This window comes from Stylophora pistillata, chromosome 2, assembly GCF_964205215.1.
Source record: "Stylophora pistillata chromosome 2, jaStyPist1.2, whole genome shotgun sequence".
NCBI classification, from domain to species: domain Eukaryota; kingdom Metazoa; phylum Cnidaria; class Anthozoa; order Scleractinia; family Pocilloporidae; genus Stylophora; species Stylophora pistillata.
In genome coordinates this window covers 56015914-56043548 of record NC_142520.1, presented here as the reverse complement: position 1 = coordinate 56043548, position 27635 = coordinate 56015914, and the positions used below count along the sequence as shown (strand labels likewise).

Genomic DNA, 27635 nt, shown 5'->3' with positions numbered 1-27635 from the left:
GAAACAAACAAGGCATTTATTTCAACGTCATTTAAAGCATGTTATCCCTAAACTAACTGAGAACCCTACAAGAGTGATCATGTTTCAGCCAAAACCTTCCTACAAAGCAGAAGAACAAAACCTTTCTCCCACAACCTGTCAAATACTGCATGTTGTTTCTTAACAAGAATAAACAATCAGTCAGTGCTAAAAGATGCGCCACTCTTCCATGCGAAACCACTAAGGTCAATGTGCAGTTTCTAAAACCAAATTGTAAATATTGTACTCAGCCAAGAACGTATCGGCAAAGTCCTCCTGTAGCTTCAAAATCACGAAGTATAAATGGGGAAAAGACAATCATGATTTGCCAAATCATCAAAGGCACTCTGTACGACCTACATGTGACAAAGGTGAACACTTCCAGACGCTAGTTAATCAAAAGAAGGGAAAACAAGACAATTCGAAGAGAAATCCAGATAAAACAACGGAGCAGTTTCAACTCGAATCCTTCCTCGGGGAGCCTTGGTAAATTCCTATCATACCATCCACATTTGTACCAGCTTGAACAAATATTTCCTATTTAAAGAACACCTGTAGAAGGCAAACTGGACTGAAGAAAGAGGAAACTTGGTCACGGAGGCAATAACTCTAAACTGAAGAGAGTTAACAGCATGAAATGCTGGTCTAGTCAAAAACAAATTCCTCAGAACATCAATTCACAAAGCCTTGGAGCACAGCTGAACGCTTCCCATTAGCCCAACCTATCCATCCTCACATCGAGTTCACGGCCATCAACCATCGCTCCATTAAACATAGCTACACATAAGTCAAGGAATAAGCTTTTAACGCGCGAAAGGTTCCAGCTACGTCTAAAACTAAAACCAAATAAATCGCAACGTCCAATCCAATAACGGTAATAGCCACAAGGAGCTAATGAAAACACATGTATTGGGCCGTGCCCTTGGGAAAAAGAGAAAAAGTGAGGCACGACTGCCTTGACTTTTTTACGTTGTTTGGAAAGGTGAAAGATTTTACCAATCACTGGGTAAAAATTTGGATTTCACTTCAGTGAGTTGCAAAAACTTGAGGCGAATGTTATCCTTCTGAAAGCAAAAGGCATCAGTAATGTTTTGTTTCCCTTTGGCCCACTGACCGACCTTTACAAAAGAGGCTTCCAGAAACCAAATCATACATTTTCAATACAGCTCTACAAGTGAGAGCAAATGCTCCAGTTTATCGGGCAACTTCATGGTTAACATAACAATGTTTCATTTTCAAAGGATACTTATTGCATGTGCAGCGTCCTCTGGTGCATCAAACAGTACTGTACCACAGCCCTTTGATCTTCCACTGGATTCAGTCATGATGTCAGCTCGAAGCACTCTTCCTATGGGCAACAAAAAGTAGATTTAGTCCATGATGAGGCACTTTCATATTGTGCATTATCCGTATTACTATGCTCTGATACGCTTTGGAATTTAACCAATCGCATTAACCGGTTTACGATTTTGAAAGGAAATTTTTTCAGGTGCCCCCAGGTTTGGAAACGAGGCCAGATCACATCACTGTTAATAATAATAATAATAATAATAATAATAATAATAATAATAATAATAATAATCGACTCTACTTAAAGAGTAAAGGCTGATAGTTTCGAAAGAAACTGTTTGGGGCTGCGTCGGTGGGAGTAACGAAATAATTTGGATATATCAACAAAGTTGAAATGGTAAATTGGCCACCGTAACGATTACAAAAGCTGACGTTTCGAGCGTTAGCCCTTCGTCGGAGCGAATAGAGGAATTGTGGGCTGTGTGTGCTTTTAAAGACAGAAAATGGAGCTACGTTATTGGTGGGAACATGGCAACGAGAAAAACACGAATAAATTAGTGGAATGAAAAGCGTTCGTTGATCCCTGTGGGATTTAGACTGCCGGTTTGAAAGATGAGCTTTTGTTCAAGAGTTTTACGGCTTTCCGTGCTACCTAAGTGTAAGGAAAGACCGCAGATTGCCATATGTTGCTTAGAATGATTAGGTAAATTAAAATGTCTAGCGACTGGTTTCGATGTGTCCTTGTCATTCCTTTCCACGTCTCGAAGGTGTTCTCGGAATCGGTCACCTAGTCTTCTGCCTGTTTCGCCGAAGTATATCTTCTTGCAATAAGTGCAAGTTATGCAATAGATTACATTGGCGGAGGTGCACGTGAAGTGATCGGTGATCTTAATGGATCGTTTAGGTCCCGATATTTTATCAGTGTTGTGAATGAAAGGACACGTTTTGCGTCGTGCACGAGCGCATTTAAAAGTGCCTGGTTGGTCATTAGTCTGAAAAGAACTTCTGACCAAAAAATTGCCTATGTTTTTGTCGCGTTTGAATGAAACGAGCGGAGGCTGCGGAAAGATAGTGCTTGTCTCTGGATCGTTTTGAAGTAATTTAAAGTTTTCAAAGTTTTTAAAGTTTGCTTGAACCCAATTCCTCTCCTGAGTGGAAAGAGCCACTAAAAGGAAAAGGAATCTTTCCTAGACACAAAACAACATTACTCACAATGGCCTTTAGTTCAAAACCTTTGAATCACATTTGAGCACAATAATCACTTGGTCACTTCTTGTCCTACAATCTGTATGTAATGCTAACTATAGATTCAAAAGTAATTACAACATCACCTGCTCCTTTGAACTTGTCTTTCAAGTCTTGCCAAGTGTAGCGCCAAGGAAGCTGTGGAAATTTTCAAGTCAAAACGAAGGAAGAAAATGAAAATCAAAGTCATACCACTGTATAAGAAAAGCAATCTTGTGAGTGACGAAAACTCACAGATAATTCATAGTAAGTTACAGTAGAGACAAGACTGACCTCTAGTAAGACATTCAGTGTCTAAAGTTATATTTTTCAATCCAACATTTTGACCCTTTTTTTCCAATTTTATCCATTTGTATGTTATATTCAGTAACTTACATTCCTGACAAAGACTTGTCTCCCTGAACCTCCACCGTCGCTGTGGAGGGATGAGCCAAGCCCACCCATTCCACTGCTGCTGCCACTGCCGCTACCACCTCCTCCTCCTCCACCAAAACCAAGAGAATTGCCCAGCATCCCCAATCCACCAAGAGCAGCCAGGGGGTTAGCAGCAGGGGAATCACCCATACCACCAGACCCACCACCTCCACCCAGTGCACCAAGATTACTGGTCAACTGCGCCAGGGTACTCAGACCCTGAAGACTCTGAAGCAGCTGAAGAACTGCCATGGGGTTCATGTTGTTTCCACTGGCTCCTCCTCCTCCACCTCCTCCCCCACCTCCACCTCCTCCCCCACGACCCATGTTTGAATTGTTCATGCCCAAATTACTCAACTGCTGCATGATGGGGGCATTGCGATCCTTAAGGGAAAGAAAGGATTTAAGTGTGTTGCATTTGTGAGAAAGGAGGTTAAGCCTAAATTTGAGAAGCCTGTAAGCGTGCAAGAGCTCAATACAGTTTCTGTAGTTAAACCTTTCACTCCCAAGATATCAGTCATAATTCTCCTTACTGTTTGCTTTACAATTCTTAAGATGTCAGTTTGGAGAATTTATAATTGGATCAACTTATGATCCCCTTGTTGATATTTCTCTTTATTCTCATCACTTGTCTGTTTGATGTGGTATTGATACAGTCAGGAGAAATTCTGTCTTGGGAGTTTAACAGTTACACAAAAAGGAGCACTGAGCAGTACTCTTCCAAAAATGGATGCTAATAAATCCAGTTGTTCACCCCCCCCCCCCCCCCACACTAAGCACGGTCCAAGATAATTCTCAATAAGATTGAGCATGAAAATATATCAATTTTGCTAATGTAGGACAAATTTCTAGCTAGTAACTTTAACAATGTTCTCCCACTTGAGCCAAGGAGACTCTTGTTACTAAAAATAATGAAATAAATAGGTGAATATAGACCACTTTCATAAATGGCTGCTGTATAAATATTCTTTTGTTTAAATTTAATTAGCCCTTCTGGCCTTGCTTGAAGTAATGTATTCTTTTGAATTTTGTACTGGAGAATGAGGCCAGTAGGGCTAATTTAAATTTAAACAAAAGAATATTAATCCAGCAGCCATTTATGAAAGTGGTCTATATGAATAAAGCTATATGAGCAAATTTTTTAAGGTTACTTAATTAAGAATAGATGATCAATTTTTGAACATACCAGCCTGACACTCATTGCTCTGTCACTGAGAACATGACCATGAAGCATAGCTGATTTAAGTTAAGGATCTATGACTGAAATAAAGTTTACCAAGCCACGTTTGAGAAATCCTTCTTGCCAATTTGGTAGTAAACCAACTAAAACAAAATGGTAGAGACTATTCAAGCCCCCAAGTCATCAATGACATCAGTATCACTGATGCTGTAATCATCACTGTTAAACATGTTCTATCAACTTGTTCCATTTTTGTTTCCCTGTAAGTTCCAGAGAACTATTAATTTTTATCCATCTGAAATAGAGAAAATTATGCACTTTCTGAATACAATCCACAAAAAAAGGATACAAACTGCATTGATTGCTTCTGAAGCTGTTTCAAACTGTACAGTGCCAAAACCTTTAGATTTATTATCAGAGTCCAAATTGATATCTGCACGAACAACATTACCTGCAAAACAACCATAATTATAACAATAACTAAAGAATAATTCCGTAGAACCAACTGAACAAGAAACAATGGAATTGAATGTCTTGCAAACAAATCAGAACATCTTCATGTAGATTGTATGTTGGGCAGTTAAAATCATACCAGCTCCTCTGAAGGTGTCCTTCAATTTCTGCCAAGTTACTTTGTAGTCAAGCTAGAAGAAAAAGGTAGAAATAAATCTGTGAGCCCTTTACTTTACTTGATAATGGACTACCATAGATAAAAAAGGATGATGAATGTTTATTATGTGTTCAGTTAGAACATGCACTATGATTGGTCAATTTGGCAGGCTGTATTTTACTGTACTGCTGCTGTAAATTCAAAAGTTGTTTGAATTGTAATCTTTCCTTTCTCTTTTCAACCAGAGATATAATAAAGAAGCTCTTGATTGTTAAACAAATTCTCCTTGTCTCACCTTAAGAAATGTATAAAGAACAGTATGAAGAATATGCATACTGATGTTAGAGTGTAGAGGGTTGACAAGTTGTTTTCTTGGCCTATTCTATAAGTTACTTTTTGGCAAGTTACCTGCTCACATTATGCTCTGCACGCTTTGTGCTTGGGCCATAAATTTCAGTGGAAATAACTCAGTCAGCGACTTACAGTACAGACCTTGATTCTATTTGTACTTGACATCTATCCCTACCAATACTTACATTGCTCACAAACACAGTACATGATAATGGATCTGTCCTGTAATTCAGTCCTTGAGCAAAATTGTTATTTCCCAAGCCCAACAGGTTGGCAAGAGGCCCACTGCCACCCCCAAGGCCCAGATTTCCACTACCAAGACCACCTCCCAGATTACTACCATGAGACATGCCCCCTCCAGTGAGAGAGGGAAGATCCCTTGGGTCAGGGCCCCTTGGGGGAGGCCTACTGCGTCTATCGCTCTCTTCAATACGATCCTGGAGGGTAAAGGAGAATAAAATCAAGAATTTAGCTTTCGGTATCAAGGGAGAGATGCAGTAACCCATTTGCTGGTATGCTAGACCTTGATTGGGGTCCATGTTTTAGGTTCATAAAAGTACGGGGGAGGATGATGCTGCAATACCTGTCTCTACATAGCTGTATAAACAGACAAAACTGTCCAGAGAACATGCCACTGTGTTTCCTTTCTTATGCCCTAGACATACGGGTAAAACATGGGTCTGGTTCATCGGTCAAGCGTATACAGTCAAACCTAGTATACCAGTATCTGGAACTCAGTTATCCAGATTTTTCAATTATCTGGACTTGCTTCTCTGGTCCTACTAACTAGGAACATATTTTCAATTATCCGGATCATTAAGCCCTGTTCCCTTGAGTTTGGATAATCAAGGTTCGACCATACTGGTAAACATTCTGCATGCAATATACCTCACGAATGTGTATGGGTCTGCCTCTGAACTCTGTTCCATGAAGATCCTTGATGGCTTTATCTGCATCATCTCTGTTTCTGAACTCAACAATACTTGGAGCAAAAGACAAATAATAGTAAGATTTTTAAAAAAAATTGGTTGAAGTTTTAGAAGTTACAAAACCATAAATGATACCATGCGATGACTTCATTCATATTAAAAACCTGTACTTTCCTGTAAATTTAAAACTATCTTTGTAAACTGTAGCCACCTACCCACATCCCTGCAAAAGAGTAAAACAGAAAAAAATAGAGGGTAAGAACACTAATTCAACCATTTCAATTCCAGAAACAGATTAATGTAAAAAAGTTCCATCTTATTCTTAAATTCAACTTCTAAACTACCCCCCCCCCCCAAAAAAAAATGAAAAATTAATAAAATTCCACACATCAAACTCCATGAATTTATTTCAGTGCCCCTGTGAAAAATATGGGCCAAAACGTTGCCTTTTGATCACCACCTTTGAAAATATTTTCCAAAGAAAACAAAATTTGTCAGCTTCATTAGAGAAGAAATCAAAGCCCTCCATACTAGAAATCTTGCCATCCTCAGAGGGGAAGGAGGAGTGTATGTGAAAGATTGAATGCTGTCATTTTCAATCACGTCTGTACTACAGTAATACAAACTGTTAACAACAGATTAAAACTCTTTCCTTGTTTCAGTACCTTCGATTTTCCTTGACCATCTTCAATAATATCAACAAATGCAACATCTCCAACTATAAAAAAATATATATATATATATCATTTTACATTCACATCATCGACCACAAAATTAACACTTGCAAGCAATGAAACCCTTTGATTTATTTGTTTAAGGACTAAAGCGATCAACGCTGGTTTGAAACAAATAGCAAAGCAAATCCACTTAGTTTAAAATCACTTTGACCCAAGACGTCGTTAGAGGTTAGAACGTAGCCTCCGATACAAACACGGTGGTTTACAACCGCCGATCTCGTCTAACGCACACAAGTATTTGTTATTTAGCAAATAAAATGTCGTGGCTCTTTATACCTGTCGCTGGAGCTTGTAGTTGTTTGGGAAATAATTTTATTTCTGTATTTCTCTAGACATAACTATTTTAAATACACCAACAAAAATAAAATTTTTACCCTTCTTCATAAAATCCTTCAAATCTTGCCATTTAACAGCATATGAAAGGTTCCAAACGTAAACACGGCATTCTTTTCCTCCGCCTCCAGACTGTCGCCTCGAACTTGACCGCTCATCGCGCGAAGGATACGGGGCGTACCTACGATTCTCTCGTCTCAAATCCCTCTCATATTCCCCGCCTCTTCTCCGCCGATCTCTGTCGTCATGATCACTTTCTCTGCTACCTTCTCGTTCATCCCTGAGGTCTTGATCACCAGGAGAATCGTCCCTCCGACTTGAATTTGAGTACAAAACATCTTCATGATCCGCCATGTTGTCCCTTCTGATGACTCCAAGCTGTGTGACCACGTCGGTTACAAATAAAAATTATCGTATGGAAGGGGAGGGTAAAGTAACGGATTATCTAATAATTAAATTATATTAAAGAAATTTTGACTGTGCTTGCGAAGAAAAACTTTAGAAATGACTAGAATTAAATATATCTCGACTTATACGTTTATTATACAAAAAATAGACCTATATACAATAGACATATGTTTTTGATTTTTTTTGATAATTATCTCTGTAGGAGGGGAAGGGAGTTGTATGTTTTTCCTTTCCTCTTGAATGATTGCGGGCTCATCATAGTCATGCCTTCTTTCGGTCGCCTTGCAAAACTCAAGAAAAACCGAAACAGAGGAAATAAGCTGAATTTTTACGGCGATCTATGATGGCTCAATCCCTTTGCTTACGGCCATGAGCTAATCTACTAAACTTGCTTCTTTTAAGATGTCTGCGAAAGGGTATGTCTCTTAATGAAATTTTTTACACAGTCAGAAATGCATCGATGTCGGAATATTTGAGCTTCTATCAAAATATGAACTTCTCGCGGAAACTTAGAGTTTACTTTCTTTCCTAACAAGGAGTGAGCTGCGAAAATTAAGCGAAGAAAGCTTGACCAGGCCGCCCGAAGAAGTCTTTGATGTCCTCGAAAAGCTTGGCGAAGGGTAAGGTTATTTCCTTCTCTGCAGCATACATAAGTAAGTTAAGTCAATTAGCCAAGAAATGGCCTGCGGTACTAGTAAAAGTTCAGTGCATATATCAAAGTTCAATATTTCCAGTAGCCGGCTTTTTATTAAATTATTTTTCGAAGACACTTTTTTTTATATATCGTAATTATTGAACAACTCCTCGAAACTATCGTTTCATTTAATCTATATGCATTTGCAACAAATAAATTGCATGTTGAAGCCACACATATAAACTTAATCGAAGCCATGAAGTTTGTTTAGCAAGCTTATATTGAGGATAATTTAGTCAGTACAATGTCTTTGATGTTATTACTCTAGCAACCTTGCTGCTTCCTCCTGTTTCATTTTCGAGATTGCGTGCGTAAAATGTTCTCGAAGATGCTATACATTATCAGCGAAGTTGTACCAACACTATAAATGAAAATAATGAATATTCTGTTGTATAATTTTCGACTCTTTGATGATATCCTTGCTGTACAGATAAGTCGCATTTACAGCGGCATGTTTCTAGAGAGTTCTCCCGTGACATGTATTTCTCCGAAGTGTAAATAGAAAGGTCTTTTCTCTAATCCAAAAAAATTTCCTGGAGAAGTATTGTTGACAGGTTTCCTCCTCATATATGCAATAGTACACATGCACTGCCCATGAAAGACTTACTGCAGCAAATGAGGTTTAATTTTTTCAAAAGCTGGGTTATCATTCTGTAATTTCTCCTTTTGATTTGGTTGAAAACTTATAATCCAGCTAGATATAGAATGTATCTCAGTAGTTTTACATGCTGTTTGTTGAATTCCCAGATTGAAATAAAATTAGATATTAGTCTTCTACAAAAGAGGAAAATGAGAAAGTTTCCTTTCCCTAAAGCAATGGTTTATATTTTCAATCTGTTATGGTTTCAAAATTTTTAGGGATTCTCTATTATTATCACGTGGTTCTATTTATAAATTAACTTTTTAGCCCTCAAGATCGGATTGTTTATTCTCCCCACCCTGCTACATATTTCTCAGTAAATGAGATGTGAGAATTTGGTGTTAGACCAAGATAAAAACTTCCACCTGAAAAAATTTGAGTATTCTCATTACCTGTCTGTTGGATGATGTATAGATCTATATTACAGGAAGAAGTTACATGTTAAATCAAGGTGAACTACTATCAGACATCTCTAGATTTCATGATAATTTGGTTTTATCAACTGAGTTGATAAAGTAAATTGACCACTGTAAAGTGTTTGAGAGCTGATGTTGTGAGCATTACCCTTCATCAGAGCAAATGAATCTCCAGATTTCAGACTGTTTGGAGAGAATGCTAAATGCTCAGTCACTCTTCTTTTCCTTGCCAGTTCCTATGGCTCTGTTTATAAAGCAATGCACAAGGAAACAGGTCAAGTTGTTGCCATTAAACAAGTACCAGTTGACACAGACCTGCAGGAGATTATCAAAGAAATTAGTATGATGCAGCAGTGTGATAGGTATTTTAGTTTTTTATTTTTATCAGTTCTATTAAATGAATTATTTGGATTGGATTTGTGATTGTTAAATTTTAGCTTTAAAACTTTACCACTAGTAAACTGCTCAAAGTGGTCTGGCCAAAGTCCCTCTCAAAGTGTTGTAAAGCGTCACAAGTTGTGGGATGTGGTGCCATAGAAATCCTCATTATTATTATTTGTTTTATTATTATTACTGTTATCACTTCAATGTTGAACAAAATTATTTATTTAATGAACATATTTCTGCTAACAAGCCTTTCAACGATCTTTTGAATTTGATATTTTTGCAGTCCATATGTTGTGAAGTATTATGGAAGCTACTTCAAGAACACAGATCTTTGGGTAGGTATTATTGACTTTCATTATCTTTTTTTATAATCAACGAAATAAAGGAATGGAATCTGAAAGTGATGGTACAGGTACATCTTCCACAGGGTGGGGCTCTTGATAAATGCAATCCCTTTCCGACTTCCCTCCTCTTTTTCTTCTCATGTTTTCCTCTCAACTTCAAGGGCAGGTTGATTCTTTTTCAAGTGGCTGGGAAATAGAATTGTAAGAATGCAGTCATGTGGATATACATGTACTGTATGTTTAAAATCTTGCTTTATATAACCACCATAGGCCTGAAATAAGCAAATTTTTGTCTTCAATTCCAATCTCAAATTTTCCAAAGTATATATATCTGCCTTCATGGAAAAAATTTCTTTTTTTCCTCAGCATGAGGGTCTTTTATTTAGCTAAATGACAGCATATGATATTTTTTTCAAATTCTCCGATCTTATACTTTTCAATTCTGCTAATAACATTTAACAAGTATTCCTTGAGGGCATGTTGGATATAAGAGGGGAAATAGCTGTTGACAGGTGCATCTAGTATGAGTTTGCTATCATCAACCTTGTATCCATCAAGCACTGATGGAACATTGATTGTACTGTCTCTTTTTTTTTTTAAACCTGAACATTTGGATTTTTTTGAGCCTTTTTTAAGCTCTGCAACAGTTGGTGCAATGCATTTCTATATAAGGTGACTTACAATATGTGCTGATGACTGGAGTTGAGTGAACCAATCACAAAAATAGAAATGCGATATTCAGAGTTGAAAATTTAATAAGTAGAGGAGAACTTGTGAGTGTAATGGCATTTTCATCGCTCTTTTAGTGATGTCTCGAGGGACTCAAGTGTAATAAGTCTGTTTATGAGCCGGTGGCCCATCATTGTCTGGTGCTTAACTCTGGTTTCCATAACATGAAGCGATTAGGAGTATTTCTACTCCCCCCTGGATGGGATGCTAGTCCATCGCAGGGTTACCCCCCAACATTAATTGCCGGTACCCATTTAAACACCTGGGTGAAGAGAGGCACTGTGAGAGTAAAGTGTCTTGCCTAAGAACACAATGTCTCCAGCCAGGACTTGAACCCAGACCATTCGATCCAGAGTCGAGTGCACCAACCATGAGGCCACCGCGCCTCTCACTCAAGTGTAATAACACTATTATATTCATGTTTTTTTTCTTTCTAACCAGATTGTTATGGAATTCTGTGGTGCTGGCTCAGTGTCAGATTTAATGAAAATAAGAAATAAAACTGTAAGTAAAACTGCTGTTGATTTTGTGTTCAGCTTGGTAATGTCTTCTGATTAGACCCAATTGTAGAAAGGGAAATGAAGAAGGAAAGTGACAAATAATAATTTTTTCATTTCTTTATGCCGACACATACATTGAGGAATTCACTCTAAGTTGTTTGTTACATGTAGCAGGGGTTTGACCATAAGTCAGTAAGTGTCTGTAGTAAATAAATCATCATTAGGAGCTTTACATTGTGTGTGGTCAATAATAAACACCATGAAAAATGGTTAAGAAAATTATTATTCATCAATGAATATGTTATTTTTTTATTTCAGTTGACAGAAGAGGAAATAGCATGTATATTGAAGTACACTCTCAAGGGACTTGAATATCTTCATTTGAGAAGAAAAATACACAGGTTTGCTTTGCTTTATTTTAAAATGTGTTATAAAAAAAAAAAAAAAAAAGAACGATTGATTGAAAGTGCCATTACATTAAAGTTGTTTTTCAAAAATTTGAGTCACAGCTATTTTTAGAGAGAGTGCTTGCTTAATTTAAGGTTTGTTGACTGATTAAATTAACCTCAACACATGCAGAAAAACTTTTGGTAGAGAGGTAATCAGTGGCTGCACACTTGGCATCCATGCTTGTATGAACTGACTTTAAAACTATTTTTGTTCATTGTAAGTGATGCATTGTTTCTACTATTTCAGAGACATCAAGGCAGGGAATATCCTGCTTAATGCAGAGGGCCATGCCAAACTTGCAGACTTTGGGGTTGCTGGTCAACTCACTGTAAGTCAGCTTAAGGGCTTCTAATATTACTGGTATTTGCATCTTTACATGGAAAGAGGGCTTGTCTGAAGCTTTGGCTTTTCTGGGTTGTTTAAAATATTTATGGTACAACTTTAAGCAAAATAAAAGGAACATTGTGACCTGTACTTCTCCCTTTCAGAGAAAAAGGCTGAGCTTGTTGCAACTGCATCTCTTTGCCTATTTCCTTGGAGGGAAGACTTAATGTTGAACTTTCCTTTCGGACAGAGTTGATAAATGTAGTCTACTAATATTTTATTTTTGGTAATTTATTCATCTCTTCTGAATGTTCATTGGTTATTGAGTCTTACCTTTTTTTTTCTCATTTTTCTCTATGGAATTTCAATATTTCCCATCTGTGTATGACTTTATGAATTCTGAATTTATTTCACTTAGGATACAATGGCAAAAAGGAACACAGTTATAGGAACTCCATTTTGGATGGCCCCTGAAGTGATACAGGTCAGAGGTTAAAGTTTTAACAATGTACTGGTAGTAAGCTCCATTCTCTGCCTTTAACAGCACACACAACCCACAATTCCTCTATTCGCTCTGACGAAGGGCTAACGCTCGAAACGTCAGCTTTTGTAATCGTTACGGTGGCCAATTTACCACTTCAACTTTGTTGATATATCCAAATTATTTCATTACTCCTACCGACGCAGCCCCAAACAGTTTCTTTCAAAACTATCAGCCTTTATTCAGTTGAAAAAAATTGTCAGATTATAGTCAGAAAACTGTGAACACTACAGATTTTAGACTGGAATGTTGTTGAACAAGCTCAGTGAGTAGCAAAATGTGTTGACTGATCAGTATTTCATCTATTAGAAAGTGTTTTTTTTTTTGTTTTTTTTTTCAATTTCTTTTTTTATTCAGGAAATTGGCTATGACTGCTTAGCAGATATTTGGTCTCTAGGAATTACAGCAATAGAAATGGCAGAAGGAAAACCTCCTTATGCAGATATTCATCCAATGAGGGTTAGTATAATTAATTTTTATACTTATTGTTCAAAGTAAAAATTCTCCTCACAGGTGGTCTTAAAATCCTTTTGCTGTTATTCATTAGAAATTTAAGATTTTGCAAGATACCACTTCGGTGGACGAGGGCATAATTATTTTCCCAGCAAACTGTACAGGGGAAGTCAAAACGTTAACCTGGAGTAACTTACAAAAAAACTAGCATTCCATCACTTACGTGTAATCATTCAAGTCATTGAATTTGTGAACTAAGAGTAGTCTGATTTTAACCCAATTTTGATTTATAGGCAATATTTATGATTCCAACCAAGCCCCCTCCGACGTTTAAAGATGACGAAAGATGGAGCATGGAATTCTTGGACTTTGTTAGCAAATGTCTTGTGAAGAATCCAGAGGAAAGGGCGACTGCTACGCAGCTGTTACAGGTAAGTGTCGAGGCTTAGCTGAAGGGCGTGTCCTGGGTTATTTGAACCCCTCTAAGTCATTTACGTGGATGATACGAGTTGTGAAGATTTTGGATTTGGGCCAACGCCACGACAGCAACTGGTAGACATAAAATTCTTCCCCTAACAACGATTTCTACTTTAAGTCTTCACGGTTGCTTTATGTTTTCCCATCTGCAGCATCCGTTTATTGAATCTGCCAAGGCTTTAAGTGTGCTAAGCAGCATGATTCAAGAGGCGCTGAATATTATGGAGGAAGAAAGTACACGAGAGGAAAACGAGGTAAGACTTGTTACTTTGGTTGGAAACTCCCCGACCATTATTTGATCGCAGCAACGTTTGTCAGCCAAAACTTAGTGGAGTAGAATTCCTGTTTTGTTGCTTTGATAGAAAATCGCAAAAACCACAATGAAGGACAAAAGTGTTGGCGGCTCTACTGCTACTTTTTGTTTTTATCCTGTAAGTCTCCTTTATGTTTACGTCAGCCCCATCTCCTTTGGGGGAAAAGGGGGGACTTTCAAGTCATTTATTAGTGAATTAATAATATACATGAAAAAATTTCTCAGTTCTGATTGGTTAAGATGAATGCAGTTTTCAGTTAGTTCAGTGCAGAAGAGAGTTAATTCAGTGCAGAAGAGGGTTAATTCAGTGCAAAGAAAGAAACAAACCAGACATTCTGATTGGTCAGAATGATTGGTCAAAGTCAATGTCAAGGTCAATGTCACTTGCAGGGTTTGAATAAATTATTTTTGCACGTGATGTGCGCGCTTTTCTTTTGCGTAGTTATGAGAAGCTACCTCGTATTTTTTCATGTATATTATTAATAGATAATCACATGATTTTCTTGTGCAATTTGGAATAAATAAGCACTTGTAAATTTTTTCAAAGACCACAAATTGCACTCGCCCTACGGGCTCATGCAATTTTGTTAGTCTTTGAAAAAAATTTACTCGTGCTTATTTATTCCAAATTGCACTCGAAATCATGCGATTACCTATACAAATACAAGATTATTTTATTATGTTGAGAGAGTTGGAGACTGCTTATGGGGAGGCGTGCCAGCTACGTTTGCTACTCATTGCAGCTCTCAGCAGAAATTTAGGCCATCGTGAACTACAAATCGCATAAGAAATCCAGTCACAAATGTACATGTAACCCCCACAAAAACTTTTATGCCACTCGCTACTTTTAAACTTCGACACCACTTTCGTCGTTCGCTGCAGGATGAAAACGAGGAGGCTGACGGACAAGTGGAGTCAGGGACAATCGTGAAAGTCGGTGATGGTAATGAAAACACCATGATAATGAACACCGCAACAAGTGTTCAGAGCCAAGATACAATGATTGTGAACAGTGAAGCAGGTACACTGCTGGAGTCAGACCTTGGGACAATGGTGATCAACTCTGACGACGATGACGCTACAATGAAAAGTGAGAAAAGTATCACATAACAAAATTTTAATTAACCATGCCTTGTACTTGATTGCCTAAAATGTCAATCACCGTCAGCAGTCGTTTCCAGGACTCCTCTCAATGTTACGATCATATCGTGCCTAAGGATGGGATGTTGTTTGAGCAATTGTATCCAATGGCCTTAGAACTCGCAAATTTAAAGTTAAGTCTCGTCTTTGGGGCATGCAGTGACTAGGAATTTTGTTGGAATTTGATTCAGGTTCCCCAGCCCCACCTAAGTAGATCTTAGTGCCTTTTTTTGGTACCTATTTGGGTTCCCCAGCCCCACCCAAGTAGATCTTAGTGCCTTTTTTTGGTACCTATTTAGGTTCCCCAGCCCCACCCAAGTAGATCTTAGTGCCTTTTTTTGGTACCTATTTAGGTTCCCCAGCCCCACCCAAGTAGATCTTAGTGCCTTTTTTTTGGTACCTATTTATAGCGGAGCGCGCGCAGCGAAGCCCCATACTCATCGAAAATGGTATAAACCCATTAAGCTTGAAAAATTTGGTACCTTTGATTGGAGATTGGAGAGAGGCATTGTGGGAATTAAGTGTCTCGTCCAATAACACAGTATCATGACCTCTGCTGGAGCCAGCTCCAGGATGTTTTGATTTTTAGTCTGGAGCACTAATCACAGTCTACCGTATCTCCTAAGGGGCTCATGCCAACCAAGGGTTAATCCTTACCAAGGGCTAATGCCCCACAGCTCAACTGTTGATGCTCTCTTTTAGATTGCATATCATGTCTAGTTAAACAGTTATTCTATTTTTCAGCCTAGAACGTTCCTTACCCCTTTTTTTTTTTTTTTTTTTACAGGACTGGACAGTGACGCCAAACAGAATTATCGGCCGTCCTTTATGGATCATTTTGACAGAATATTCGAAGCTGGAGGGCGAGGCAGCGAGTCTGGCGCTAATGGTTCAACTGAAGAAGACTCCGGGGGACTCCTGAGGGGAGTGAAACCAGAAGATCCCTTTAAGCTTAAGAAAGAAGGGCCCCCTGACTTTGAATTTGTAAGTATGGAAACCTTTGTTTTGAAAAGTTTAATGAACGTCAAAGAAGTGCAGTGTCCATAAGGGAAACTAACATTTTCCTTTTGATTAATTTTCTTTCACAGTTAAGATCTCTTCCTTGTGATGAACTGCAACGGCGAATGCAAACACTGGACATGGAAATGGAAAAAGAAATTGAAGGCCTTCGGTCCAGATACCAAGCAAAAAGACAACCCATCCTAGACGCCATGGAAGCAAAGAAAAGAAGGCAACAGAACTTTTAGCGGCATCACGTTGCCTCGATGGGAATTGTACAACACTGCATGTTTTGTAGAAAAAGTTTTCCTTACGATTATTTAAAGGTTTTAAGTCTCCAATTTTTTTTTGCCACGGGTAAAGTTACCTTCAGCCTGAAGGAAACTACACAACATTAGTTCTGTACGATAAAATAAATACCAAAATGGAAAGTGTAAACCTAGAGGGAACCAGATATACTAAGGATTAAGAGGATTGAAACAGATTATGAATGATCAACTTGGTAGTTTTTCAGCGAAATGTTTTGGCATGCTGAGTATTTAACGTGGTTCCTTTAAGGTCATATTTCTGTGAAAGCAGCCGGCAGAACAACTGCCCAGGGTACGAGCGTTAGCCTTTGAATTTAAGGCATAATTGGTGAGTAGCTGCCCCGAATATTCTTCTGCCAAGTAAACGCTGTCTACACTAAAATACCGTGTGAGTTCCATCAACTCTTGTAAAACAATGCGGACCTATGGTGAACATGGCGAATAACCTTCCTCCATACCCCCTCACAAAAGAAACGAGGTCCACCAGAGAATTACAGTTATCTATGAGTGCCCCTCGAATCAAGTAGGTGATACGGACCTATGCTGAATATTGTCGGTTGCGTCAGGAGAGATACGTGTCCAGGATCCTTTTCGTGCATGGTTTTTGTGTGCGGATTCAAAATGGAGGAATAAAAACCAATGGCTGTGAGTTTCATTTGCTTTAGGATTGAAGTAGGATCTCTGAATGAACAGCGCACTTACAGAATTGAAAAAACTTGTTCATATTATTTAAACTAACAGTTTTACTTTATACCTCTAGCTAAACTGAAGAAATGGACTGAGATTAGTTGGTATGAAGAGTTTGGTTATGTTGACCCATGGTAATTACCTTTGGTCCGTCAAAACTTTGTTTTGCATTTGGTCAATTGATAGATTAATTGAATGCCTGCGACCGATCGACTCGCTGTTGGCCGCCCTCCTCAAAAACTTGACATAAACTAAAGAAATCTCTATATGAAGCTCAAAAACTCGAAATCTCCAATTAATAAAGAAAATTATGCTATCGGAAGCTCAATATTTTCTTTTTTTCTGTGAAATTAGACGCCTATTTATAAAGTTTTATTTTGGAAAGTGAAACAATTCATGTAAAATCGCTCTTGTATTATATGATGTCTACCAGATATCAAGTGAGCGGAATTCACAGAATTTGACGTGGTGCCTTAGATAAACAAATGAGGAATGATGAAGAATGAAAATGTAGTCCAAGTAAAGACAGGAATCATAGAAATCGATCAGAGGCTGGAAAGGATCAATGTTAGGATCCGAGCAAATGCGCACCTACCCCTTCCCTAACTTAACAGCAGTCGCTGTTAACAAGTTAGGGTTAATGTTGGGCTGGGGGAGGAGGGGTAGGTGTGCATTTGCTCAGATATTGACGTACATTACTTATTCCTGACTCCTCAACTACATTACTACTTAAAGTTTGGTAACTTCACACTGACAGGCCCCGTTGAGAGGTTGAATCCCAGATGCACTAGAGAGACCCAGGGAAGTTGCGGAATAGACGCGCAACTCCTGGAAAGCAAGGACGCCGGAGTGGCGTGCGTGAGAGTGTGAGACGTGGTGAAGCGTATGTCATAGAAATGGAATATAATGAAGAAAATAGCTTGAAGTTAATTGATTGGTTTGCCAGAGAATGCTTCCCTCATGTGGAAAGCTATTTTTTTTCTTATATTTATCGATCACTACTTCAGTGACTTCGCTATGGTTTTGTACATTGAATTTTAATTCTAGACGTTGCTGTTTTTAAGACTTTTGTTAATAATTGAACACTAACACTTCGATTGTTGTCTGGTCAGTTCGTTGACATTGCGTCGCTCTATGTCGCCCTAGAAACGCTGCTGACAAGTTCCCCGGGCCCAGAAAATATCTGCGTTTCGATTTTTAGTGAAGAAAGGTTGATACGTAGATTTCCATTTCAAATTGAGCATAAAATGTATATATTGCCTTTATTATGTGATAGGATTATAGGTTATTATCTTTACCAGAAGCACGTTATCTTCATTTCAAACACTTGGGGATCTAGTCTACTTTCCAGTTTTTATCTTGTTTGTTTGTTGTTGTAGTAAAGGGTTGTTTTTTTCGTGTTCTTTCGCGCTTTTTATGTTTGTCGTCACGCGACTGTACTCGTCACGGTTTTCGTTAGTCAGATGTTGCGTTACGACCCAAATACCATCTGGAAAGGAGGCTACATCGTTCCCACTCATTCTTGACTAAGATCTACAACTAATTTAAGATAAGCTTGTAAAGCAAAGGGAGATTGTTGGTTACTTAGAATAAATTATCTTAGTTTTAACAAGTGATTGCTTAAAAAAATTTGAGAAGTAAAGTTTTTACAATGAGGTGTGTCCAGTATTTAATTTCTTTTAATCTTGGTTTTCTTCATTTGCTACTAAAAATATTAACCAATCAAATATAGCATACTATCATACGCCACTTCGTACCCAGGGGTTTCTTCGTTCTCAAAATGGCGACGGTTGCTGCTGACCAGCCGCCATTTTGAAAGCTGAGACGCTCCTGGGTACGAGTTTTAACAAGTCCCTGCAACAGCATTCTTTTGTTTTAAACACTAATATAGCCACTGGTCACGTGATCTAAAGCGCTCTTTTTGGCAACAGGCAAAAGGATTGCTCCCACGATGACAAAAGCGCAACATTTACAACTTTTTTGCAGGTAAAGTCCAAACTTTTAGACTTAGTTAAGAATCTGGTCAGATTACGAGAAGGTAAATGTTCATTTTTATTAAAATAGAAAACTGGTTGCTTATATACTCCGTACTATTTTATTACAAAAATATATTCATTCGATCTTTCACAATTACTACAAATCATCAAAAATGAGCCACAAAAGTGCACGACGCTATAACCAAAATGGTCTCAAATGACGCCAGTTCTTTGGTAGCCGTTGTTTGGTGTCGTTATGCAACGTTTCTCTTCCTCCCCCCACCCCCCCCCCCCACCCGGCCGTCCCATTACCAACGGCTACTTCAATCGGAACCACATTCCTTACCCTTTGAGAAAGGTATACGTCTCATGGCTTGTCGGCATAACGGTGAACAAAACTGAGGAGTCATCCAACCACTTCAATATAACATCCTAATAAGAATTTGGATACATAGCCAGTTTTAACAACTGAAACCCCGTACGAATGCCAGATCATCAAAACTTAATGATATAAGAATAAATAGCTAAGGTCGCTGTAGATCCGTAATACACATTAGTATTAAGGATGATCACAAAATCCATCGTCTATTTAAACCAAGATTTTTGGGTAAAATTCGAGTGAGCCTTTTAACATAGTCTTTCATCCAGAAGGTAATATACAATACAGATGAAGTTTGATCTAGCTGAAGATTCTTCCCTCCTTATGTGACATGCTATCTCGCTTTGTAAGAAGATATGTCTGTACTGAAATATAAAAGGTAAAGCAAACACACGCCTAACATGTACAAAAACTGTGTGATAGGCTTGAGCACATTTGATCGTAGAGTATGTGCAGTATAGGTTAACATAAAAACTAAGTTGTTTTGAGTCAGTTCACTAAAGAAGTCAAGCGATACCAATGCGACTTTTTTCCAAAACACTTTGAAGATGAACCGTGGGTAGCTGATTTTGTTTTTTTTTGGTTGAAATACACGGTAACGGATGGGAACGAAATCTTACAAAAGTCTCATTAATACCCATAACAAATAATACGCATTCAAAATTGGATATCCATGAAAAGAGCAGGCAAAGTAAGCAATGATTGCAAATGCAAGTCTACTGGTTTTACAGTTTTCATGAAGGATTCGTTATGTACTAAGACATGAACATTTAGGAGCATGCTTCGATTAAATGTCGTTAAAACAACACAACAGCCAATAAGAAATAAAAGAAGTTTTACAAGGGAGAGAACTGAAGGATGAAAACTAAAAAAAACGATTGCGCAGGACACGTGAGTGACCAAGGTGGGAGGGGTCTTGTATCTGATTGGTTGAGGGGATGGCGCAAGTTTTTTTTTTCGGCCAATCACAGCACGAAGATAACAAAACCAAAGTAATCCTGAATGAGTTTTGTTGACCCTCACAAAAAAAAGTTTCACAAATCTTTTACTAAGCGCTGCTCTGAGTTCACACTCACCTTGTTTTTTATTTAAATATCAGCAGCACAGTTTAATGAGAAATCCGATTAGGATGATTATACCCAGGGACACCAAACCTATTCCTACACACAGCAAGATGAGGGGAATAAGGCAGATATCTAGAGAGAGAGAAAAAAAAATACAAATAGGTGAACAGGTTAATAAGCATCAATCCCTACCCACTACACCCTAATATCGATCTTTACCTCACCCTCCTCTACTCCACTGCCATCCAGCATCAGTCCCCCAACTACTCCAACCTAGCACCAGTCTCCACACCACCCAACCTCGATCCGTCAGATATTCAACTTCAATCCTCAACAACCCCACACCCGGCACCAACCCAAACCCTTCTCTTCCTTGCTTCACAACTCTGTCATTTGAGCAAAGTAAATAGCTAAGCTCGCTTCAAGGTTCTAAAGACTTTCGGGTAAAACACCCCACCGGTGGTTTGAAGGTCATTGAGTGATCCTCTCCAAGAATCAGACTCTGTACCTCGCTGCGCGCTCTTGATGATTGAATTTAGTATGTTACCTTACAATGGCCGCCTCGACCGCCTCCCGGTTAGCTCAATGGATAGAGCGCTGGACTGTTGTGCGGGAGGTCGAGGGTTCGAGCCCCGGCCGGACCAACACTCAGGGTCTTAAAATAATTGAGAAGAATTCGCTACCTTTCTGTAACATCTAGAAATGGTTAGATATTCTAGTCTTCTTGGATAGGGACGAAAAAATGGAGGTCCCGTCTCCTGCAGGATTAGGGGCAGGAGACGTTGATTTCCCACGCACGAGATTACTGTGTGATGGATGTACTCCCCTGGGGTGGGATGGGTGGGTATGGGGAGGGTGGGTAACAGGACCCCCGTTGATACCAGTGTTTACTACACTGAAGGGATTATCCTGTATAAATATAGATGTCTACTCTACTCTGGCGTCACATCTTACCTTCATCCGTCTGCTCTCCTATTACAGGTTCACGACCAGCCGGGCCAACTTATTAACAAATGAAAGAACAGAACAATAGAAAGGATCAGATACGATGAATATATGAAGTTCATATATTTTGAACTGCGGTTATAGGTACGTATGATGTACGATCCTCGCAGTAGAGAGCGCCATTTATGCAATAGCGAAAATCAGACCTGAAAAAAATCAGGCCTGTACGGGATTCGAACCACTGACCTCTGCGATACTAGTGCAGCCCTCTACCAATTGAGCTAACAACTGGGAGCAGGCCGTTAAGCTGATTCGTAATAAACCCGTGATGATTAATCACGGATTTATAACTTTAACGTGTTCCGTATTGATCAGTTATGCCATGCAAGAATTCTTCTCTTAAGCATATTTCGCTTCCTGCACTTTTCATTTCCCTCACTTTTCTTTTCTTCACTTTTCTTTTCTTCACTTTTCTTTTCTTCACTTTTCTTTTCTTCACTTTTCTTTCCCAAACTATTAGAAATGATCCCACAATTTTGAGAAAATTAACTTATCCACGACTGATCATATTCACTACCCGAATAAAAATTTAAAACGCGCCTCGGTCGACAAGTGACCAAAGTCAGAATAACCCGAAATGAAATATTTGAATGTGAGCTAAAAAAATCTGGGTTGAGTTAATGATGTCGAGCCTTACAAGTAGAACTTTTGGGATAAATCTCGTCTTTTTCAAGAATTCCCATTGCATTACCATAGAAATAAAAATTTTACTTGGAAAATTATAAAGAAAAAAAGCGTAACGAAGCGCAGAAGGAGCAGTAAAGAAAAATTGTTGTGATTCATTTGTTATTCTTTTTCCCCCTGAGAAGTTCATTTCGACTTCGTGTATCCATCCCAGTTTCCCTGTTCACTTCCAAATTGAAAATGAGTTATTGATCAGAGAACCAATAAGTGAGTAATGATAACATTCTGGGAGCGAAACTTTCTTCCGGTTCAGAAAATCATGAGTGTGCCCTTTTCCCCGAAAAACCTTGCAGTTCCTCTTTTTCCGGGAAATCCCCTCCTACATCTTTGCTTCCTTTTTTCCTAACCTCTGAGAGCCCGCGGACCCCATCTTAAATCTTACCATTGCTGTTAATTGTGACCGTGACACTCCCGTTCGTGACGATGGATGTCACGCCATCCAAAGAGGTCATGGAAATAGTGAAGATCTCATTGTCTTCTGTCCAGTCATCTTTCAGGATAGAGACTTCAATACTGTAATGAATCTCTCCTGGTTTGAATATGAATTCCTTGGATTGGAAGGAAAAATCTTTGTCTATTACAGCTGAGTCACTTGTAGCACTGAACCTGGTACAATGACACGACACAGAGATGTAGCAAATTAAAATGAGCAATCTGATTAGTGGGTTTGGCACGTTGATATGATAATTAATACAATGAATGAATACTACATGCCTTGATTGTGATTGGTCAATGCCTAAGGTCGATCAGCTGAGTTCATTCATTGGAAAATTTTGAAACGACGCCATTTTCTCTAGCGATCCTACTTTCTAAATTTCTAAATTTTGGCTTAATCTGTTTATGGTGGGCAATTAAAAAGGGTGATCGTAATTCTAAAACACTGAAACTAAGGCAAAACAATAGTTAGGCATAGTGTCAATTACTGTGCTGAGACTGAAGGGTGAAACTAAACTATGACATCAGAGGGAATACATTTAGTTTCATAGTCCATTTTACAGTTGTGTGCTTGGTTGCCAAGCCTTTGAATGGGAGTGAGGCTAGAGATGACCTTGTTATGATACAAACCTTGCAGCCTTTCAAATGTAAATCACTTTGTTATCATGCTAAGTAGATACAGGTCTCTATCACAACAAGGTCATCTTTAGCCTCACTCTGAATCAAAGGCTTGGCAACTAAGTACACGACTGTAAAATGGCCTATTCCCAAGCTCTAAGTGTAATATCTATGAGCGCAATTCTCCTGCATCCGATTACTACTTTTTTCAATGAATGGTTGTGAATTTTATTTCTTTTTCCTGACCTTACAGCCGAAGCAAGTTCCGCATTTCCGGTTCTCATGGCCATCAGATTAATGCTCCCGGCATCTTCCTGTACGCTCACTGCAGTGATGGTAAAACTTGCTTCAACTTGAACAGTTTTCAGCGCTATTAAAAGAGAAAACCTCTGGCTCGGTGTCTTTTTTTAAAAACCAGCTCAGTGTTTAATTATGTAATTCTAGATAATAGCATTTTAAGGCCGAGTGAGGAAACCACAGTACCAGAGATTTTATATAATTAATTGAGTGACAGGATGGCCATAGTGCGCATGCGTTCAGCTGATATTTAGGGGAGGGAAAGAGAGAGAGAAGTAGTGGTGAAAGAAGTGGAGAGCGATTATACCAAGGGTGGGTACTTACTGCGAAGGAATTTTTAGAAGACTGAACCCGAAGGTTGGTATAAGGGCGAGGCGTGAATTAATTTTTGTCTTTTTGGCCAAAATTAATTTGTGAAATTATTGAACGGAATTTGTTCCACATTGGGTCAGAATTAGACTGTCATGGTGGCCACCCCAGCCCAGACCTCCCTTTGGCGCCCCTCCCGGAGACAAAAGGTTAGGGGTGGAACATCTTAACCTCTCCCTTCCCCCCTCAGTAGAGACTTTGCATATAGCGATGGAAGAAAAAGGAAAAGAAAAGGAGAAATAAGAAGTGAAGGAAATACCTTGACTGAAGGTTGCCTCAGAGAGTTCCATCGCCTCTGTACTGCTTAGCACGCCTCTGAAGACTTGGAACCAGCTGATTGAAAACTTTACCTTAGATTCATCATAGCCAATGGAATACTCATAAGGGGTGGGGTTTGGAGGTTGGGCAGCTATCGGTGATTCGTAAATATCGACAGCCATTTTTGTTCCGTTAACATATACTTGTGTTTCATTTTGGTTGGAGCCGGTATACATAATGCTTACATGAAACCATTCAGTCTTTTTTGCCATTTGGTTGACACGCGCAGATTCCGTTACCAAATCATGATGTCCAACAGCGGCATGAAAAGATATCTCGTCCCCCGTCTGTATCAATCTTAACTCAACGGGATTGCTGTTTTCTCGCTTCTGTCGCCTGGGGGATGAAACGAAAATACGAACAGAAACAGCCTCTGGCAACGGCAAAGTATCGATTCTATACAGAAAAGATATTGTAAAGGCTGGCAAAGCAGTCATGTTGCCAAGGGTATCGGCTAGAGTTCCGAGAACGATTTTATCTGTTTTATTTGAGCCGGAGCCGAGGGCAACGCTATGAATCCCTTCGTCTCTCTGCTCCAGGACTTCTCCGATGATGCTTTTAGGAAGGAAAGAAGTGTTAGCGGCGGGGTTATATCCATAGAGCTGATTGTTCCATTTGGGGTATAGGTACCAAATGAATTCTGTAAATTGTAGATAAAATGAAAATTGATTAGACTGAAGTTGAGCAGTTATATATTGATCAAGGCTGGTAGCTTTTTGTCATGTCTTATAGGCCTGCTTGCCGAATCTTTTCACAATACGTTTCAGCATCAATCAACTGTCAGTATCAACTACATTCGACATTTAAGTTCATTTAATACAAATTACGGTGAGGAGTCCTGAGTAGCCTGCGCTTGGCGGAGTTATTTCAGACAGACAACCCAACCTGAATAACACCTCTAAATTATCAAACTCAGAATACACTAAAGAAAATATAGAAATAGACGATTAAATGCAGTATATAAATATCTCATATCGCAGCATAATTTGTTACTCCTTTTTAACGGGAATCGAGTCCATCACAGATTTCTTTTAAGGCATCCATCAAATTTCCTTGATAGTTGTCTGGTGAGATCTGGCATCCATTTGTACTTCTGAGTGGAGCATGGGTAGCATTTTAAATGTGAACTGCCTAGCCTGAGCGCGACTAAATAGGGAGCACTCGTCATAATAACGCCCGCTCTTCAGGCTGCTCCGATTAAGAACCCATTTAAAGATGTTTGGACAAACCCTGGCATTAAAATGAGTTTATCATGATTAATAGCATTACTAGCTAGCCCCTCAAGATTAATCGATAAATTTATCCGTTGCTGTGAGACGTAGACATTGTTTTTTCTCCGCAGGGCATCTATTCCGGTTGTGGTTACAAACACATCTTTTATGTTTTATGTTTCGAAAATCAGAATATTCTTCTAGAAAGAGCTGTATGATTTTGTGTTGGAACTAATCTGATCAGCTCTCACTTTGCTTTGGGGTAACCGTTCCCCAAAACACAAGATGTAGATAAATTCAGATAACTTTTTAATGACTCGTAGAAGACAATGTAACTGACCCGAATTATAGTGCTTTTTGAAAAGTAATTAATCTTATGCAAGTCTCACCTGAAATCGCGTCTAATTATGCCTTTAACTTCTCAATTTTGTTTTTTTCAAACTTTCCTTTATCATTTTAACAAATTTAAGTTGTATGACCCTCGAACTTTCGAGCAAGTCCTGACAAAATTTTCACGCGAGGGCACGTCAAATTTAAACTGAATTTCGTATCTTCGATTCTCTGGTCCGAGACCAAATATTTGCAATTTTTTATTTGATGTAAGTTTAGGTTAAGCTAAGTATCTTTGGATCGGAAGTAAAACTCTGAATCACTAAACTTTCCTTTCATTCTTCAAAAATACTGTCAACTTGGACGAAAACGTTCGGACAGCCGTTTCAGCTATAAATTATGCTGAAATATGATCATATTCTACACACTGAACAATCGAATTCATGTTTCTAGTAAGTTCTCTGCTAGCCAGTATTCTGAAAATTTTTAATGCCAGTGTTTCTTAATAATCCGCAATAGGACAGTAGCACGAAAATAAATTTCATCCGAAGATAAAGCTCTAAACTATTATCATAACACGTTCACAACTAGAGCACAACTTTCTGTTTCAATGCAGTTTCTGTCGAGTTTTTATCGACAAATCCTAGAAACGGACCAAAAGGGCGTTCAAAACTTTAGCCTTTAACGCATAATTGTTGCAATACGAAAAAGTAAAAGAAAAAAACCATTGTTGTATTAGTGAAAGCGAAGATTGAGGTGTAAAGTACGTCCTCCATTCTGCGCTCCAATGAGCGCTTAACTTTAGAGAGTGCGAAGAACTTTAGAGAGTACGAAGAAAACGGCGGTTTAATACAGAAAAGCGTGAGTTGAAGGTTAAGGAAGGCGGAGATTTTATGGAGAAATTAGAAAGATATCTGCAAAATCAAATACTTGGAAAACTGAGAGATCTTTGTACTAAATCGTTTTCATAGGAAAAAACCTAGTCTGTGGTTGTATTGTTATAGCCCTGCAAGTATTTAAATAACATATCGGGACTCACCGGGCCTTGGTACAGAAGCGATTGTCATCGATGATGACACAAGAAAAAAGTAAAAATGAATAGTTGTGGACTTCATCCTTTCCAATCCTTTTACAATTTGTGGTTTTCAAGACTATAGTTTACGACAGTTACAACTCCTGTATTCTTGTTCCATTCATTCTGATTAAGTATGCAAATATTTCTATTATGCATTGCTTACGAGCACGCGAAATTATTCAAAAGGAACCACGTTGCGAAAACATGCCTCGATACTTTCTCGAACAATTCAGAAGGCATCTTAGGCCACAATTGTCAACTCGAGTGTAAAATCATCTATGCCACGATTTAAAACTGAAAACTTAGGATATAAATCAAGTAAGGACTCAATATCAAGTGAGGAAACACACCACTCATATTACTCATGTGGTTTAATTAAAAACATTGTTTATTCATAACAAGGTTAGAAGCCCGTAAGCTAAAAAGAAATAAATAAGCGTGACCTCTTCTTGACTTTCTAAGGGTCTGTTTGTTTTACAACCTCTCTGCAACATTCCTTTCATTTTTCATTCAGTTGTTTTATTTACGACATGGCTGAAGGCGAAAGCTGAACTGTTTGGCTACCCTGGAGGGTATTGGGCTTATTTTGAAAGCCGTTTATAAGTCAAGTGCCTCAATTGCCCGCGGTGGGGAAAGTTTTAGTATGGTAGTTATCACAACAAACACGTCACGGTAACCTTTATTTATTTCACAAATATTTACCTTATACCGCAATTTTTTCTAACGTACATTTCTTACCAATTAACTCTTAGGCCTTGGTCAAACGGCGCATGATAGTCGATGATAGTTGAAGCGCGCGCTTCCGTTTGACCACCAACTATCATGCACTACCAGCGACTATCACCAATTATCATTCATTTTAAGTTTGTTCAAATTCTTCATGATAGTCGATGATAGTTTTTCTCGTTTGACCACGCGTATGATAGCTCATGATAGTTTTTGGTCAGGTTTTTCCCG

The 27635-nt window shown here is 38.6% G+C and overlaps 3 protein-coding genes across 4 annotated transcripts; 1 reads left to right on the top strand and 2 right to left on the bottom strand.

The window, feature by feature from the left end:
* On the bottom strand, nt 1-7484 carry LOC111343633 (myelin expression factor 2). Its single transcript, XM_022950819.2, has 12 exons — nt 7149-7484; nt 6703-6755; nt 6253-6260; nt 5997-6090; nt 5294-5545; nt 4740-4791; nt 4497-4598; nt 4154-4203; nt 2929-3351; nt 2640-2691; nt 1265-1366; nt 1-795 (listed from the first exon to the last, which is right to left on the bottom strand). Exons 1-12 carry the CDS (start codon nt 7459-7461, stop codon nt 731-733), a joined length of 1566 nt encoding a protein of 521 aa, XP_022806554.1. The 5' UTR covers nt 7462-7484; the 3' UTR covers nt 1-730.
* Nucleotides 7485-7770: 286 nt separating this feature from the next.
* Nucleotides 7771-18572, top strand: LOC111343634 (serine/threonine-protein kinase 3). The gene is made up of 14 exons (XM_022950820.2): nt 7771-7931; nt 8052-8135; nt 9499-9627; nt 9936-9987; nt 11167-11229; nt 11544-11626; nt 11922-12003; nt 12418-12483; nt 12898-12999; nt 13287-13424; nt 13623-13724; nt 14666-14873; nt 15711-15907; nt 16012-18572. The coding sequence occupies exons 1-14, from the start codon at nt 7918-7920 to the stop codon at nt 16168-16170; spliced, it is 1479 nt and encodes a 492-aa protein (XP_022806555.1). The 5' UTR covers nt 7771-7917; the 3' UTR covers nt 16171-18572.
* Nucleotides 18573-18945: 373 nt separating this feature from the next.
* LOC111343641 (uncharacterized) lies at nt 18946-26948 on the bottom strand. Of its 2 annotated transcripts, none has more exons than XM_088748587.1 (7): nt 26643-26948; nt 24004-24702; nt 23325-23448; nt 22408-22631; nt 21291-21338; nt 20349-20468; nt 18946-19637 (listed from the first exon to the last, which is right to left on the bottom strand). In XM_088748587.1, the coding sequence occupies exons 1-6, from the start codon at nt 26716-26718 to the stop codon at nt 20368-20370; spliced, it is 1272 nt and encodes a 423-aa protein (XP_088604713.1). In that variant the 5' UTR covers nt 26719-26948; the 3' UTR covers nt 18946-19637; nt 20349-20367. The 2 variants fall into 2 exon arrangements, with proteins under 2 accessions (XP_088604713.1, XP_088604712.1); XM_088748586.1 differs by having other exon boundaries at nt 18946-19325; nt 26643-26843.
* Between the last annotated feature and the right edge of the window lie 687 nt (nt 26949-27635).